Below are 17,014 nucleotides of genomic sequence, written 5' to 3' on the forward strand. Positions count from 1 at the left end.
TTATTCTTTCCTCTCCACCCTCTACCTGTCCCCTTGATCCCATCCCCTCCCACCTCCTTCGCTCTCTCTCTCCTACTGGCTGCTCTTACCTCGCACACCTCTTCAACCTATCACTCTCCTCTAGAGTTGACCCATCCTCATTCAAACACGCTCTTATCTCCCCTATCCTCAAGAAACCCAATCTTGACCCCACCTCTCTTGCTAACCACCGCCCTATCTCTCTTCTCCCATATGCCTCCAAATTACTTGAGCGGATTGTCTGCAGCCGCCTCACCAGACACCTCTCTGACAACTCCCTCCTTGACCCTCTCCAATCCGGCTACCGCCCCCTCCACTCCACCGAAACAGCCCTGGCTAAAGTTACCAACGATCTCCTATCAGCCAAATCCAGTGGTCACTACTCCATACTCATCCTCCTTGACCTCTCCGTGGCCTTCGACACCGTGGACCACCCCCTCCTACTGCAAACTCTTCTCTCTCTTGGCCTCTCTGGCTCTGTCCATGCCTGGTTCACCTCATACCTTGCTAATCGCTCCTTCTCTGTATCCACGTCTGGTTCTTCCTCCACCCCCTCCCCTCTCCCTGTTGGAGTCCCTCAGGGCTCTGTTCTTGGCCCTTTACTCTTTTCGCTCTATACTTCCTCCCTTGGGGCTCTCATCTCCTCATTCGGTCTTCAGTATCACCTATATGCTGATGATATTCAACTCTACATCTCTTCTCCTGATCTTTCCTCCTCCCTCCTCTCTCGTGTAATTGACTGCCTCTCAGCCATCTCCTCCTGGATGTCCTCACGCTTTCTTAAAATTAACATCTCCAAAACCGAACTCATTGTCTTTCCCCCACCCAGACTCCCTTCCCACCATGACCTCTCCATCGTTGTTAACAACTCCACTATCTCCTCTGTCTCCCAACTCCGCTACCTAGGAGTTACTCCTGACTCCTCTCTCTCTTTTGCCCCCCACATTCAATCCCTTGCCCAAGTCTGTCGCTTCCAACTCCGTAACATTGCCCGCATCCATCCCTTCCTCTCTCAAGATGCCACCAAAACTATCAACCTTGCTCTCATCATCTCCCACCTCGACTACTGCAACCTCCTCCTTACTGGCCTCCTCTGCTCCCACCTTGCCCCCCTCCGCTCTATACTCAATGCGGCTGCGAGACTCATCTTCCTCTCAAGCCGCTCCTCCTCTGCCTCCCCTCTCTGTCTTGCCTTACACTGGCTCCCCTTCCCCTACAGAATCCTTTTCAAACTCCTCACCACCACTTACAAGGCTCTCCCAGTCTACTGCCCCTTATATCTCTACCCTCCTCTCCATTCACACTCCCGCCCGCTCCCTGCGCTCAGCCAATGATCGCCGCCTCTCCTCCACTCTGATCACCTCTTCCCACTCTAGAATCCAAGACTTCTCCCGCGCTGCCCCCCTTCACTGGAACGACCTCCCTCGCTCCATCCGTCTCTCACCCAATCTGTGCTCCTTCAAGCGGGCACTTAAAACTCACCTGTTCCTTAAGGCCTACCAACCATCCACTTAACCTCTCACCTCTTCTGTTTCTTCTCTCTCCCCGTTGCTTCACTGGCTCCCTTCTGTGCCTGATTTTGTTTACCCTCCTTTAGGATGTAAGCTCGTATGAACAGGGCCCCTCTTCCCTCCTGTTTCCATACCTGTTCTTCCGCTCCGGCTCTACTGTATTTGCCTGCCTGGAGTTTCTGAAATACTGGTACTTTGTGTTTATTGTTCTGTACTGTTTTACCCTGTATAGTCTACTGTCCGTACCATGTACGGCGCTGCGGATACCTTGTGGCGCCTAACAAGTAAATGATGATAATAATAATAACTGAGCAATGAAATTGTGCTTAACAAATTATGTGTGTGCAGCACTGTGCAAAAATACCAATAATAACAATAATTCATATTCCTACTAATTATTTTAGGGTGATTTTCAGTAGCAAACAATGTCCTAATGGACATATTAGTCTTGTACTGTTCATATGATTCTCTGGATAGCAAGCCACTGGGTGCCTATGATCTTTAGAATAGTCTTCTGTATGACTAATGTGTTCTACCATCTAATAATGACATTATTAATTGTATTGTACTGTTATTTGTAACAATGATCCCATGTTGTAATTGTGCTGTCTTAATAACGGTGTATGCTACTATGTAATGATTCAATAACAATGTAGCATATTATGAAATGTATTATTAATTTAAAGTTGAACCACTTGTTACCCACATATTTCACCCTTTTGTCTGACTCATTCAAAAAGTGCTTCCTTTGCAAAGAATAATCTTTCGATACAGCTGTCTTAACGTCATTTTGGGGATGTTTTCATTCTACCAAAATACTCACAACTTGTGCACCATTAAGTTTAATGCAATTATACTTTTGGGGGGGAAAAAATGGATAAGTCGGTACTCTGAAATTGATAAAGATGATTAAAATTCTTTTATTTAGCCCATAGTAGAAAAGACATAATGCCCAGCGGTTGTGATGCTTAACATTTAGCCCTTGACAAAAATTTTGGGGTGCAAAATTGTGACAGGCAGAGGTATAAACTGAAATCCATTTAAAAATGTAATAGAATAGTTAAAGTAGATTTTATATTAAGGACAAGTTATTTTTTACCTACCGTGTATTAGCATGGCGTGGAAAGCGAGCAGGCGCTATGAGCGTTTTATCCTAGAGTGGCCTAAACTCTAAATCAGGCCCTGGAAGCACATGGGATGGTATATGGATCCTACATTCTCTAGCAACTCTAAGGGGGGTATTCAATTGACGGCGGGATCACCGAAAATCCCGCGCTCTAAAAATATTACCGTTAATACGGTAATCCTGTGCGTAAAAACCGTTAATACGGTAATCCTGTGCGTAAAAAACGTTAATATGGTAATCCTGTGCGTAAAAAACGTTAATACGGTAATCCTATGCGTAAAAACCGTTAATACGGTAATCCTGTGCGTAAAAACCGTTAATATGGTAATCCTGTGCGTAAAAACTGTTAATACGGTAATCCTGTGCGTAAAAACCGTTAATACGGTAATCCTGTGCGTAAAAAAAACGTTATTACGGTAATTTACTTGCTGGATTTCAGCTCGCAGCTCCGAGCTGCGACCTGAAATCCAGCGGGATATTACCATATTAACGGTAATATTTTTCGAGCGCAAGATTTTCGGCGATCCCGCCCTCAATTGAATATGCCCCTAAGGGGCCAATTCAATGCTGCCGCGAATAATGCGGCGTTAACAGTATTACCGTTAATACGGTAATTTTAACCTGGATTTCATCTCGCAGCTCAAGTAGCCGCGAGTAAAAATCCAGTGTTGAAATTACCATATTAAAGGTAATTAGGTGCAGTTTTACCGTAATAACGGTAATACTGCTAACGCCGCGTTATTCGTGGCAGAATTGAATCGGCCCCTAAGGGAGATGTAAAGTTTAGAAGTAAATGTTTAACTTTTACTTTTTTTAAAAAAAAATAATAAAAAATCCAGTGCATTTTAATGTTTAAAACGGTGGCCAGATCTAAACAATAACACATGCTATGTAAGTGGAACCACTGACCTGTCTACAGACAGCAAACCATTATAACTGATTTGCATATGTCAGGTTACAGGTCACAGCTGTCTTTATATTGTACAGCGCTATATATATCTCAGTTAGAAAGTGCACTAAAGGAACTTCACTTATTAAGCTAAACTTTAGAAGTAGCCGTCATTAAATAACACTCGGATCCCTTCAAGCTCCTCTTGCCTTGTATAGCTCTTTGCAGGTTTTCAGGATGAAGGTACTAAACGCGGCCTGATTTATGGTGCTTTAAACAGAAGGGCATCTGATTATTGCTCTTTGAAACAGGCTCACAGCTCATATGTCTTTTCTAACAACAACGAGGTCAGTTGAGGATGTGTTTTCAACATCGGAGCTTTTTAATGTGTGAAATGAAATACTGAGAATCGTTTCTGTTACATCCTCCAGCTAGCATCTTCCTAGAAATAGAAACAACATTTTCCCTTTAATAACACTTTTCATAGAAAGTGAAAGAAGCCTTTTCTGCGTTTGTTTATTTTGTGTTCAAGCTGGAGGAGGAGGGGGGGGCGAGTACCAGTAATCCGGCATAAAAATAACTCATGCATTCAGGGCCTGATTCGTCTTCGGACGTAACCTGCACGGAACTTGCGTTTAATAAACGAAAATGGAACTTGAGAGTAGTTCCGACTCTATTCAAATACAAGCGGATCTCAATATACGTTTCCATTTGAATCTGGTTATAAGCACGCTCTGGCTAAGCTTTACTTGCCATATGTAGACAGACACAACAGTGTGCAATATAAAGTCCCATCAGAAACCATGCAAAAAAAATGTATAAAATAAATTAACACAACTCTTAATGCTATATTCATTAATAAAAAATATGTGTTAAAAACTATTTTGTTTTATTTTTTTACAGTAAATACATAAATCAGGTTGTTATTAATGCGCATTGTACATGTTTTTATAGTCTATCTTCATTGCATACACATGTTCTGTGCTATCCAGTGGCACACGTGTAGTTTTTAAAACAAAGACTATGTTGTGTTAGTCATCATTATCAGTCGGCACTTGTTAGGGCTAAAACAAACGCATATTTTAGAGAAACGCAGGACTTTAATAGACCGCATTTTAGTCTGCACGCCCTTACTGTACATTGTGTTTGTCCATCCGCCCCTTCACTCCCCCGTTCCAACCTGCATGTTATAGGCAGCCCTGTCATTTGTGTTCAGACATGAATTGCATTCAGTTGTGTTCATTGGCGTAATGTCTGTTTCTGAGCATGCGAAGAGCTACTTCACGCAAGATACGGCACACAGACAGACTTATGTCCGAAGCTTAATCAGGCCCTCAATGTTCAACAATGTATCCAGAACCTGCAAAAATCGGGCTATAGTGGGGTTGGGTGGGGTACGTTATACCGATGCTGATAAATCCGACAATCGGTATAGCGAGAAATTAATGAAGATTCCAAAAATGCGAATATAGAGCAAATGCAGAGTTACTATAAATAAGACAGACCATATGTGCGACAAGCTTGTTCCGCGGCTCCTATACATTACGAGAGCAGCGAATGCCGGCAGTGGGAAATGACGTCACTAACAATGGAGACAGTGAGATTTGGGGCTAGATTTGGAAAAGTGGAGATGTTGCCTATAGCAACCAATCAGATTATAGTTATCATTTATTTAGTGCATTCTACAAAATGACAGCTAGAATCTGACTGGTTGCTATAGGCAACATCTCCACTTTTTCAAACCCGCGGTTTAGTAAATATACCCCACAGTGTTTTAAAATGGCAATGCGTAACTGTAACCCTAACCATAATCCTAACCCCACTCCTATCCCTAATCCTAACTCTACTCCTAACCCTAATATTAACTCTAACCCATAGATTACTTTGTCCAGGTGGCGGATCCTGGCATTGTTGCTTTAAAACATCACTTTCTGTATTGTTAGGTCAATTCCAAGTGCCGGCATTTGATGCTGTGGGAATGTATAGGAGATGTGGAGCAGGGGTGTCGCACATGTTGCCTGTCTTATTTATAGTCAGTCTGCATTTCCTCTATATTGTGATTATTGAAATCTGCATTATTTTGTTGTTATACGGATTGTTGTAATTATCAGCATCGGTATAATGACTACCACCCGTGGCATTATATCTCATTGGTTGATATGCCATTGTTTTTGGTCATTATATTTTGGGGTTTTTTCCACATTAGTTAATGTTTTAACCAGAGACAAGAAGCACATTTTTTTCATCCATTCCATGTGGTAGATTTATCAAACCTAAAAAAGGAAAAGAGGTGTTGCCCATAGCAACCAATCAGATTTTATCTATCATTTTCTAGAATGTACTAGATAATGGATTGCTACAATCTGAATGGTTGCTATGGGCAACATCTCCACTTTTCCTTTTTTTGAAGGTTTGATCAATTCTACCCCCCTTGGTGCATGTATGTGTCTGTAAATATAATAAAAATGCCTTTTATGTATAGTAAAAGTTAAGGGTCTTTCTTAACCTGGATGCAATTTGCGTTTAAAAAAAAAAAAAGAGTTCGGAACTGAAGCGTAGTTGTGAATCAGGTGTGTAGACCTCCATTATACGTCCTATGGCACAAACTGGAATGATAAGAAAATCTGAATTTTTACAAGGAGCCTGAATGTTAGGAACAGTTGACTTTTGCAATTAAAAATATCCATTTAGCAATGCCTGCAGCATATTTCGTGTAAAGTTCAGTGATGTTCCCCTTTAAGTTACACCCTTATTACTGGTGCTATGACTAGAGTTTTGCAAGAATTGTGCTGGACTGCCCTTGACTGTAAATTATTATTTATATTTTCATATACTGCATATAGTATTACACAGTGGTACTGGACCTGGTCTGTACAAAGAAAGCTTCACCCACTTTTTCCCAGCAGAGCTTACAATCTTAAGTGTTGCCTGGGACACAGGGAGAATAAGTCACCTGTCCTGGATCACTTTGAGCTGACACCTTGATTGAACCCAGGGTCTCCAGCAACACGTTCATTTATGGTCTTAAGTAAACCCCAAACTATAGTAACACAAGCAAAGGAAAGCAACTTAACTTGAAATATGATAGAAGATACTCATCCGTATAGATGGGCATCTGCAAATATGGTATGTCCTTAATAATCATTTCATTATTAGCTGTTATATATTATATAGGTTATTTTGTACTGTACTATAAATAGGATATTAGAGATCAAGGAAGAGTTCCGTGGTTGCTGGCCGAGTGCCTTTGTATACTCCCTAGGTTCCCAAACTGTGCGCCGTGGCTCCCAGGAATGCCGCCGCGCTGTCATAGGGGTGCCGTGGACAGGAAGAGGAAAAAAACAAAACAAAACTACCAATCCGGCGGCGCCCGGGACCCAGCATCCTCCCTCCTCGTTTGTCACTGAATGTCGGGCGGGATGACGTCAAGCCCGACATTCAGTGACAAGCGGCAGGAGAGAGGATGCTGGGTTCTGGGCGCTGCTGTATTGGTACATTTTTTTTTCTCTCTTCCTGGCCATGGCGGGATGCAGAGGGGACGGACCGAGGATGCAGAGGGGGCAGAGCGTATGGATGCAGGGTGCGCAGAGCGTGTGGAGATGATGCAGGGGCACAGAGTGTGTGGAGATGAAGGAGGGCACAGAGTGTGTGGAGATGAAGGAGGGCACAGTATGAGTTAGCTGTAAATTATTCTTTGACAGAAATATAATTGAAAAAAATATATAAAAATATTATTTTCTCTTGGATTTATGTGTATTTTTGCAGACAACTAAATAAGTATTTCTGTCCTGACCTAAATACTTATTACGTTTTTTGACCCAGCTACATATAAAATGGGACTGCTCGATAATTATTTTGGAGGGGTGCCTTGAAAAAATTATGGAGACTCTAAGGGTGCCGCAAACTGCAAAAGTTTGGGAACCACTGGTATAGTTCATGGAAAGACAAGGTGACTTCTAATATCCATTATAATCTGCAGTGCAGTATATACAGTGTGTATTATTTATGATAAGTCATAATAATTTATAATATGAAATATAACTGATGTCACCACCAATAAAGGACTACTCTCTCCCTCTCTTACCCTACTTTACATATCCTATTTGTTTTTCCATGAATTCCTTATTGCTGCACTATTTCCAACCATGCACATATAGACATTAGACAGACGGACGGTCTCTGTTGCCTGCACAGACAGACAGCAGCTTATACAGTCAGGGCTGCCATGTAAGGATAGTGAGACCGCTGTGTGCGTCGTCATGCCATGGTTAGGCACTCTGCCCCAGCTCCACCACCGATATTTGGCAGACCTTAATCAGTTTCAGGGAATTCAAGCTCATGGCAGGCAAGGGGCTGAATTCAACTCCAGCAAACCTCACACTGCAGGTCATAGTAATATATCAGCACAGCTGTAATTGTAAGCAGCAATTAAGAGGCATGGAGGTTCCTAAAGTATAAGATCTCATCTTCACCACTATCTGTGGAGTGGAAGTGGCTGTTTTCTCTTCTGCACAGTAAAGAACACCTCTAAGTATACACCCTCTATTTTACTTCAGTAATCTCTCTCCCCAAAATGAATTCTCAGTTTGGAGAGTTCCACAAAACTAGGCACACTGGTGCACCTACTGCAATGAGGGGTACCATGAAGGAGGTGGGGTGCCACGGAGAGCACAGTGCGCTCCCGCCTCCTCCGGGAGACCTCCCTGCACTGTGCACAAGAGGTCATGTGACGTGGAAGTAGGCTGCCTCCGTTTTGTTAAGATAGGAAGCAGCAGGCTGGGGAGGCCGTAAATAGAGGCTCGGCGGCTCGTTTGTTGCCCACAGCTGACCTGCTATGTACTTGGAAGGAACACCAAACTCCTCCCATCGACAGTTGCAAACTTCTCTTCCAGAAATGCCGCCATCTTGCTCCATATATGTTTGCGCTTCGGCAGAAATCTTTGGGCGTCTGCACAAACCGAGGGATGTCGCACCGCCATAGCGGGTTACACACGATGGACCTGAGTCATAAAGGAACGTAAGGCAAAAAAAAGGAGTAAATGTTCTCCAGGACAAACCATGTTACAATGCAAGGGGTGCAAATAAGATAAATACTGGCTGTTTTTTCATCTAGCACACAAATACTTGATAGCTTTATTTTTACACTGAAATGTAAAGTTAATCTAGGACATGCCCTACCCCAACTATAAATCTGTCCCCACATTTTAAATTTACCTCCCCCTCCAATGCAACATGGTTTTGTCCAGTTGCAAAGTTACTCCTTTTAAATGCTTTGCTTTCCTTAATGACTCGACATCTTTGGTGTTTTTTCACTTTGTAAATAACCTGTGCAAAATATAACACATTCATTGAACAGCATTTCCCTGTTATATAAGTGCTTTAGGAAGGCAAATTATCCAGCCACAGTGTGTCTGCTGAGAGCCAGTCACTCGCCCTGAGCTGAGAACAATTTGTAGGTATTGTTATCTAGTAACTTAAAAAATGCTAGCAAATATTTGTGTGGTTTCCATAGCGAGAGGGAGGGTGCCGTAATCTTGTAAGAACCAAAGTGCATTGGATCATCAAGGGACACAGATTTGTCTTTGACTATTATGTTCATTCAAGAGAGATTAGATTTGCCAAAAGGCAACAACAAACTTTTGTTGTAGCACATTTCTTTATTTCAGTCTAAGGATATACAGACATACTATATTTTCTTTCAGTCTGTTTTTGTGTAATGTAGTAATACTTTTTAGGGAGTTGGTAGAAGGCTTTGATATAATATGATTTTGATTCACCTGCCTGTCAGGCTTACAGCTTCTCCCGCAAGAGTCCTCAGCAGGGGATGGTTGGCAGATTGTAGCCAGGGTGGCAAGACTCGACTCAGCAGCCTATTAGGGACATTTTAAAGGGAAAAAAATGTAGGCAGCCCAGTGACCCAGCCTAAGGTAGCCCAGAATGGGACTGGCCCCGGGGACAGATGCCCCCTGCACCCCAAGTCCAGACTGTCCCTGGTCCTCAGCCATCAACTACTTCAATGGTGTACTGGTTTTACTTATGCTGGGCACACAATGGCTGATCCTGCCACAAAGCAAACGCTGAATGACAGGGTCATACACATAGTGGCCAACTGGATGAGATATTGCTGTTCAGCTCCTAAAAACAGGCAGCTGAGTTACTTCTGGCATGACTGCCTGTTAGTACAGACAGGAGATGACTGCACTCATAGACATAGTGATGACCTACAGTCATCGTAGTGCTTTTGGGTCACACAAACTTCCTTATCATGCCAATTACACTCTCATGCACACTATATTTACTAAACTGAGGGTTTGAAAAAGTGGAGATGTTGCTTATAGCAACCAATCAGATTCTAGTTATCATTTATTTAGTGCATTCTACAAAATGACAGCTAGAATCTGATTGGTTGCTATAGGCAACCCGCAGTTTAGTGAATATACCCCCTTGGACCATTTTGTGGGTGGAATTGTCAGGACCGTTTGCCGATAGGAAAAGTGTCTTAAAGTCATGCATGCCTTCAATATATAATTCACTACTTTATGTTCTTTACATACAGTAATTTTACAAAAAATATATTGTTGATAATTGCAAAAACGAAGCTACTTGATGCACAGTCTTGTGTGTTGTTGCTGTGTATAGAGAGTGCACTGTCATGTTTTATAACATATGAATCAATAAACACTTATTCTTGCAGACTTATCATATTCTTGTTTTTAGCATCATCAACTATCTATATAAAGCCACTATCCCATGAGAACTGTAGTTGTTTCTGGCAGTTTATAAGTGATCAGTGGAACAATCTAACATCTTCTTGTTGTATTGCAGGTGGTCACGTTATGGTACAGAGCGCCGGAAGTCCTACTCCAGTCCAGTTACGCCACGCCGGTGGATCTCTGGAGCGTTGGGTGTATATTTGCAGAAATGTGTCAGCGAAAGTAAGATATGTCCTTGCATTTATTTGCGCTCATTATCATAGCAGGATAGTGCATTATCTTTTTATTCAAGTTAAATATACCAAGATTAAAACAACGTAAAGTAAAAACACTTTTATATCTCACTCATCAATTGCAGCAAGAAGGCGTTCAATAGCCTGGACACAGTTCAATACCCCTCACCTTAAGTCCTTATCCAGACAGTGTTTTCTTCATCGTTGTCTTTCCGGGTCTCTCTCTCCTTATACAACCAGCCCAGCATCAGCACACCACTTCAGAGTACACCCTACGCGTTTCGTCACTTCCTACGACTTCAATCGGGGGCACTGTCTCACTTCCTGTCTCAGCTCCATTCTTATAGGGACCCTATTATTGTGCAAACTGACAGTAATAATTTAATTAGGAGAATGTTTTTTTCTTGGTATATTAACTTTAATAAGAATATGCTGCACTGTGCTGTTCCCCCAATAGTTTTAGCTTATATCTTATAGATTCTGCCGAAAAAGGGCTAAAAGCAAGGGGAGCAATGGATGTTTGCACAAATATGGACCCAAAAGACTACTAACGTTAGGGTAGCGGAGTGAATTTGAGTTTTTTAAGTCTGCAGCTATAGATATATAGATAGATATAAATAGATAGATAGATAGATAGATATAGATAGATATTTTCTTCGCTAGTCACAATCCATCAGCTTTACTCTAGAAACAAATGCATTGGACTGAATTGTACCGATTATTGTTATAACACAATGTCACTGTTTTGCACAGTAGGATCAACAAATAACAAATGTCTGATAGATCGATAGAGAGATGGTTGACATCTAGCAGCCAGGAACAGTTTGGGAGCATTGCATTGTTGTTGATGAAGTTGATTGGGTAGTTAGAATGTCTGGTCATATCAACTTCATCAACAATTCCATAAAATGCAGACTAATAACTCTCCCACTTCACCTGGCTCCTAATTTGAGGGAAGTGTTAAGTATCTCCAAAGCCTTGAGGAGAGGGAGGAACAAAAATCAGTATATGTAGAAACAATCCTTGATGGGTACATACAGCCGATGTAGATGAAATTAAAGAAACACTATTCTATTAACTAAAGTTTGATACAAAACTAACCTGTGTGAATTCTATGTTCAGCCAATGGAAAATACACCAGTGATCAGGTAGCCCTCTCAGTTTGATAGTAGAAAGTATTACATTTTAATCCTCTATACTCCAAAAAATGTACATAGTGTATTGTATTGCACTGTAGACTGAACATGAGCAGTGCAGGCAGTATGTATCCGAACTCCATTGTTTTCTACATTGTCTATTTCCTTTTAGTGTATTTGCATCATTTTACTCTGAGACATTTCTTTACAGTGGTGATTGGTGTCACCACTCAACTGTTTGTACATCATACATTTCTTTATTGTAAACAAAAGTCTGTAAAAAGCAGAAGCCAATGGCAGGCACTTAAATGGAACCACTGCAGAATCAATTGGTAAATGCATTAATGGCTTGAAACCAACATTTTCAGTATCATTTCTTTTTGATTCTGAATTATTCATGAAGTTTTCTAACATAGTTAAGGTTCATGCTTTTCTCAGTTGAACCTTTTTACTAATGTGAATCCTGCTAGGTGCTGTTTGTTATAATTTATATAACCCTAGGACTGCAGTACACCTTTTGTCGAGGAATGCTGCCCACAGTACCCTGGCTGATTAAAGAATATATGTTTGTTTACTATGTATGTCCCCAATTGTAAAGCGCTATGTTGGCGCTATATAAATGATGATGATGATATTTGTCTTCATGTGCCCAAAATGGACACCATTAACCATATAAGACAACACGTGAAGACATTTTGCAAAGTGGAGAAGCCAGGTGCCCTTCCGCACAGCCAGCAGCGCCTCTCTCCGCTCCTTTATACCGCAAAATGATGCACCTGTCCCTCGCTTTGCTAAATGTCTTTGCTCCACCCATCGCCTCCACTGCGTTTCAGCGATATTTTGCACAAATGGAAGCGGCACTGATGGTGGTTTTGCAGTAATCAGAGGACATTTTGCACTTCTAAAAGTCTCTGCTGTTAATTCATATATTATTTACAAGCATGTATACATATATTACCATCACTTGTGTATTATAACAATATTATATAACAGTATTATCTACAGTTGATCATTTCCCTTGATTTTACTTGTGCATCACACAGAACTAACACTAGCGACCCGATGTTTTTGGAAACGCTGAATTACTATATTATATATGACTATCTAGATGTGGGTTTACAGTTTATTTTTAAGCCCTTGTGCTAGTGACAGATGTTTCCATAAGCATGAGCAGTTGTTTGATTGATAGCCGTTGTAAAATGCAGCAACAGCAATAATCTGTGGTCGGGTGTTACTGTTAGACTGACGGCCAGGCAACAGAGCTGCGGTTTTCTTCCAAGCTTCCAGTCTTGCCAGACATCCAGTAGTGGCTGAGCAGTGTGGTAACAGCAACAGTCATATTATGAAGGATAAAAGTGAAAGCAGCCACTTATGGTCAACAGGAAAAAGCTTTCATCGTCAGATTTCCCCTTTGTGCTTTGCCTTGAGAATTACACGTGGGAGTGTTGGATTCATTTCATGACAGAGCAGTCTTTGGCACCTTGGGAAGCCTTGGTTGGGGAAGATTTATACTGAGTTATTGAGGTTGAGAATCATCCTTCACATTGGATTCCAGGAATTTGAAATTCAAAGCATCTTCCTGGAATCTGGAACATAAGACAGAGGAACAGATATTTCTGAGACGGTATAACTAGTAATTAGGCAAATTGGTCATGGAATCCATCTTCTGACTGTTACAGACGAAGGTCTCAGCACATTCATAAAAATGACGCTTCTTCTAAAATGTTTGTTATCCATCAGTAGAGGGAAATGTAATAGCCCTTCCCGGAAGTGTAATCACGCCGGTGGTGCACATTAGGGTGAAGGTTGAATTCCACATAGAAGAGTTGACATCACAACATTCCATATGCAGAATCTGGATACAATATCACTGGTTTTATGTTCCACTGTTTATTAGGAAACTTCCCAGACCACAAAGAGGCATCTTGTACGCACAAATATATATGTAAATGGTTTGATACTGAGAAACATGTAATGACGTGAGCTCTAGCTAGAGTGTCCGCTGTAGTCTTCTGTTCTCCTGTTATTGATCGTACATTAATACTTGCTCTTTATGAAATTGTGGCAGTTTGGAGGGCATACGATATGTTTCTCCCAGTAGATCTTTTTTTTTTTTTACACTCAAATAGCTCCTGAAACATTTACATGTGTATTTCAGGATGTATTCAGCTCTGTGCCAGTTGCATATGTGCCAAGTTTACATCAGACGTACATGCAACCAACCAGGTCATAAGCACAAAAAACAAATCATAGTGAAAAACACGTTTGTTGTTAAATTATGCACACAAAATGATAAGATATGGGCATTATCAGCGAAGAAAGCAGCCATCAGCTTCAGGGGTGAATTCACAATCAGCCAATCAGAAGCAGCTAACTAGTGCTGCCGACCGTCCTCATCATTAAACAAACAGCATACGCTCAATTCAGCATGAGCCACAGTCTGTCCTTTAACTGCTGGATATTTTCTAAAGGGATTGGGTACGAATTACATACGTTAAATATGCTGACACTTATCCTGTCAACACGAAAATGTCAACAGGCTAAATGCTGAGAAACTAATTTTGGCAACAAGCTTAAAATGTAGACAATATGACAATAATGTCGACATTAAGGGAGCAGTGCCGCTGGTTCTGGCGGCTAAAACAGCCGCTAGACCTGATGGCACAAAACAGTTATTCAAAATAAAAACAAAACATTAAAAAAGTTCCTTCTACCCTTCCCCTTCCAACCCACACCAATACTTGTGCTGGCAGCCATGGGAGAGCCCTAGGTTATAAATAGACCTAGCAGCTGTCAGTTTTTCATTATGCAACGGGAGTTCCTTCATAGAGGAACTAAGTCTGCATCGTCTGACAGGATTTTTTTTTATCTTGAAATTCATAAAAGCAATTTCCAGAGGATTATTTGGGTTGTTTCAAGCTGCCAGAAAATATTTTTTTTCATCACAATTGGAATAATTTTATTATTTGGGGTTTTTTTATGGACAGCCACGGACCCTTGAGTTAGCCTGTCGACATTTTTGTGTCTACAGGATTAGTGTCGACATATTCAACATCGGAAATATGATCTCTCCTGTTCTAAAGATATCACCGGTGGGTACCAGCAGAATAGAGACAATGCAGCCCCTGTGAAATAGCGACACTAATGTGGAAATGGTGTCTGCTCCCATGCCTGTCAGTGTGGATGTCCCTGTATATATACAGCTCAGTCTTAGGTTTAACAGACCTAAAAGGTCACTTACGACACAGATGCCATTTTGTGAAAATATACGCCTATATTGTGTGCCAATGTACCCGCTGGTGTGGGAGAGTGCCTGGCTTAGTGCACCAAGCTGGCACTGAATGTGGGGTGAAGACATTTTTCTTCTTCTCAAAAGACCTGGGCCAATCAGGGGCTGACTGCAGAATGTGGGCAAGGCACAATAATGCATCACATATTGCACCAACATAAAAAAACAAGAATTTGACACAGGATACGATATTTAAATTCGTTTCAGGGGGCTGAGATTGGGGTGGTAAGCAGACTTTGTGGTCTCACAACTTCCCCTTAACTTGTAAAACAATTTAATTTTTACATGTCTTCGGAAGCCAGAACTTATGTATACTGTATCGCAGCTGCATATTTTGGCATTTATATGCTGTGTGTGTGCATGTGCTATTCACAGTACGCCCTTTATATATGATAAATGATATGGGTAGTGTTTGTTTGAATAGCAGATTAACAGGCTGTGATGTTTTAACTTTTTAAAAACAAAAAGATGTGTTGATGAAACCCCAGCCCTGTTATTACATGATGTGAGCAAACAGTCATCAGTATTCTCTTAAAATAGAAGGAAATGTTGATGTCTAAACTGCAAAGTTACATTGGGGGACATCAGCTTTAAATTGGATGCCGGAAACCGGTGTCATCATGGAATTTATTGACTTGGCTGATGTTCCCGGACCAGCTGGTTAAACATTCTGCTTCCCAGAGTGGTCTAGAAACAATCGCGTTGTCTAGTATCTTCCTATTTTCTGTATGCTGTGTACATCATACATGACTTTTTGCACTTATTGATCTGGAATAGTCTGGCAAAGTATCACCTAAAATATTTAAAGGAAACTTAAATCCCAAAATGTATAATTTCAGATGTCAACCATGAAATTAAAATACATTGTTAAAAAGTAAATTATGGCCACTACACTAGATAGCTGAAGCTCCTCCCACTTGTTGAGGACAGTGACCTGATGGGATCTCATACAGGTCAAAAAGCTGAGACCAAGTTGCTGTGACATCACTGGTCCTGCCCCTCTGTGTGAATCCACCAATCCACACAGTGCATTTCTGCACAAAGCTGTCAGTCAAACTCTGTTTGCTTAGATAGAGAAGCACCTCCCTCCTGCCATGGCAGCTTTCTGCAGAGTAGTAAGGTACACTTATTTAGTTAAGTATAAGCACTACAGCTATTTCATGTATATTATTCAGCTCATTAATACACAGGTTTTGATACATAATCATATTAAATGATGCCCACCCCCCCCCCCCCCCCACCCTCCTGCAAACAATAGAGCCCCTTTTTATTAATTATCTGGTGGCCACTTGTTATTACCAAAGATACACATATATATGTAAATAAAAGTTCTAGATATTTGTACTCCTAACACCCATTTACTCCACCATTATACATGGGGTACCAATCTTGTTGGCAGCTATTGAGATAATTTCTCTTTCAACTGTTTGCCCAACACTTTCTGTGCATTGCAGTCTTGGGTTATAAAGAAACTGATGGTATTTTCTGAAAAGGAAAAGTCTTCTGAAAGAAAGGCAATGTTTGTGTGGGTAATGCACAGAAAAATACTGATATTGAAGTCATAGAGGAACCAAACCTTGTAAAAAGGAAAGGTGGAGGTGTATCTAGTACATTCTAGAACATGATCGTTAGAATCGGATCGCCTGCTATGGGCAACTCCTCCACTTTTCCTTTTTAAAAGGTTTGATAAATCTACCGCATAATGTGATGTGCCAAGAAAGATAAAAATGTAATACAAGAAATAAAAGGTAATAAGAATACTAACTGTAAACATGAAAGTGCCAAGAAAGATTCAGCACAGGGTTGAAAAAATGCCTTAGCAGCTAAGAGATTACAACATAGTAGAGATGTTCACTGACCCCCGTGTTTTGGTTTTGGTTTTGGTTTTGGATCTGGATTAACTTCGTGTTTTGGTTTTGGTTTTGGCAAAACCCCCCTCACATCTTTTGGTTTTATTTTTGGATCCTGATTTTTTCTAAAATCCCTATTTTATTTTATTTTATAAAAATCACATAATTTGGCTCTTTTTTTATCCCTACATTATTAACCTCAATAACATTAATTTACAATAATTTCCAATCAAGAACACTGCTACCCCT

General features: G+C 41.0%; 1 protein-coding gene across 1 annotated transcript in view; it reads left to right on the forward strand.

Moving 5' to 3' along the window:
* Positions 1 to 17,014, forward strand: part of CDK6 (cyclin dependent kinase 6) — a 130,613-nt gene that overhangs the window by 105,225 nt on the left and 8,374 nt on the right. The window contains exon 5 of the mRNA XM_075211809.1: positions 10,370 to 10,479. Coding sequence (XP_075067910.1) covers positions 10,370 to 10,479 — 110 coding nt within the window. The remainder of the gene's footprint in view (positions 1 to 10,369; positions 10,480 to 17,014) is intronic.

Source organism: Mixophyes fleayi, chromosome 5 (assembly GCF_038048845.1).
Source record: "Mixophyes fleayi isolate aMixFle1 chromosome 5, aMixFle1.hap1, whole genome shotgun sequence".
Taxonomy (NCBI): domain Eukaryota; kingdom Metazoa; phylum Chordata; class Amphibia; order Anura; family Limnodynastidae; genus Mixophyes; species Mixophyes fleayi.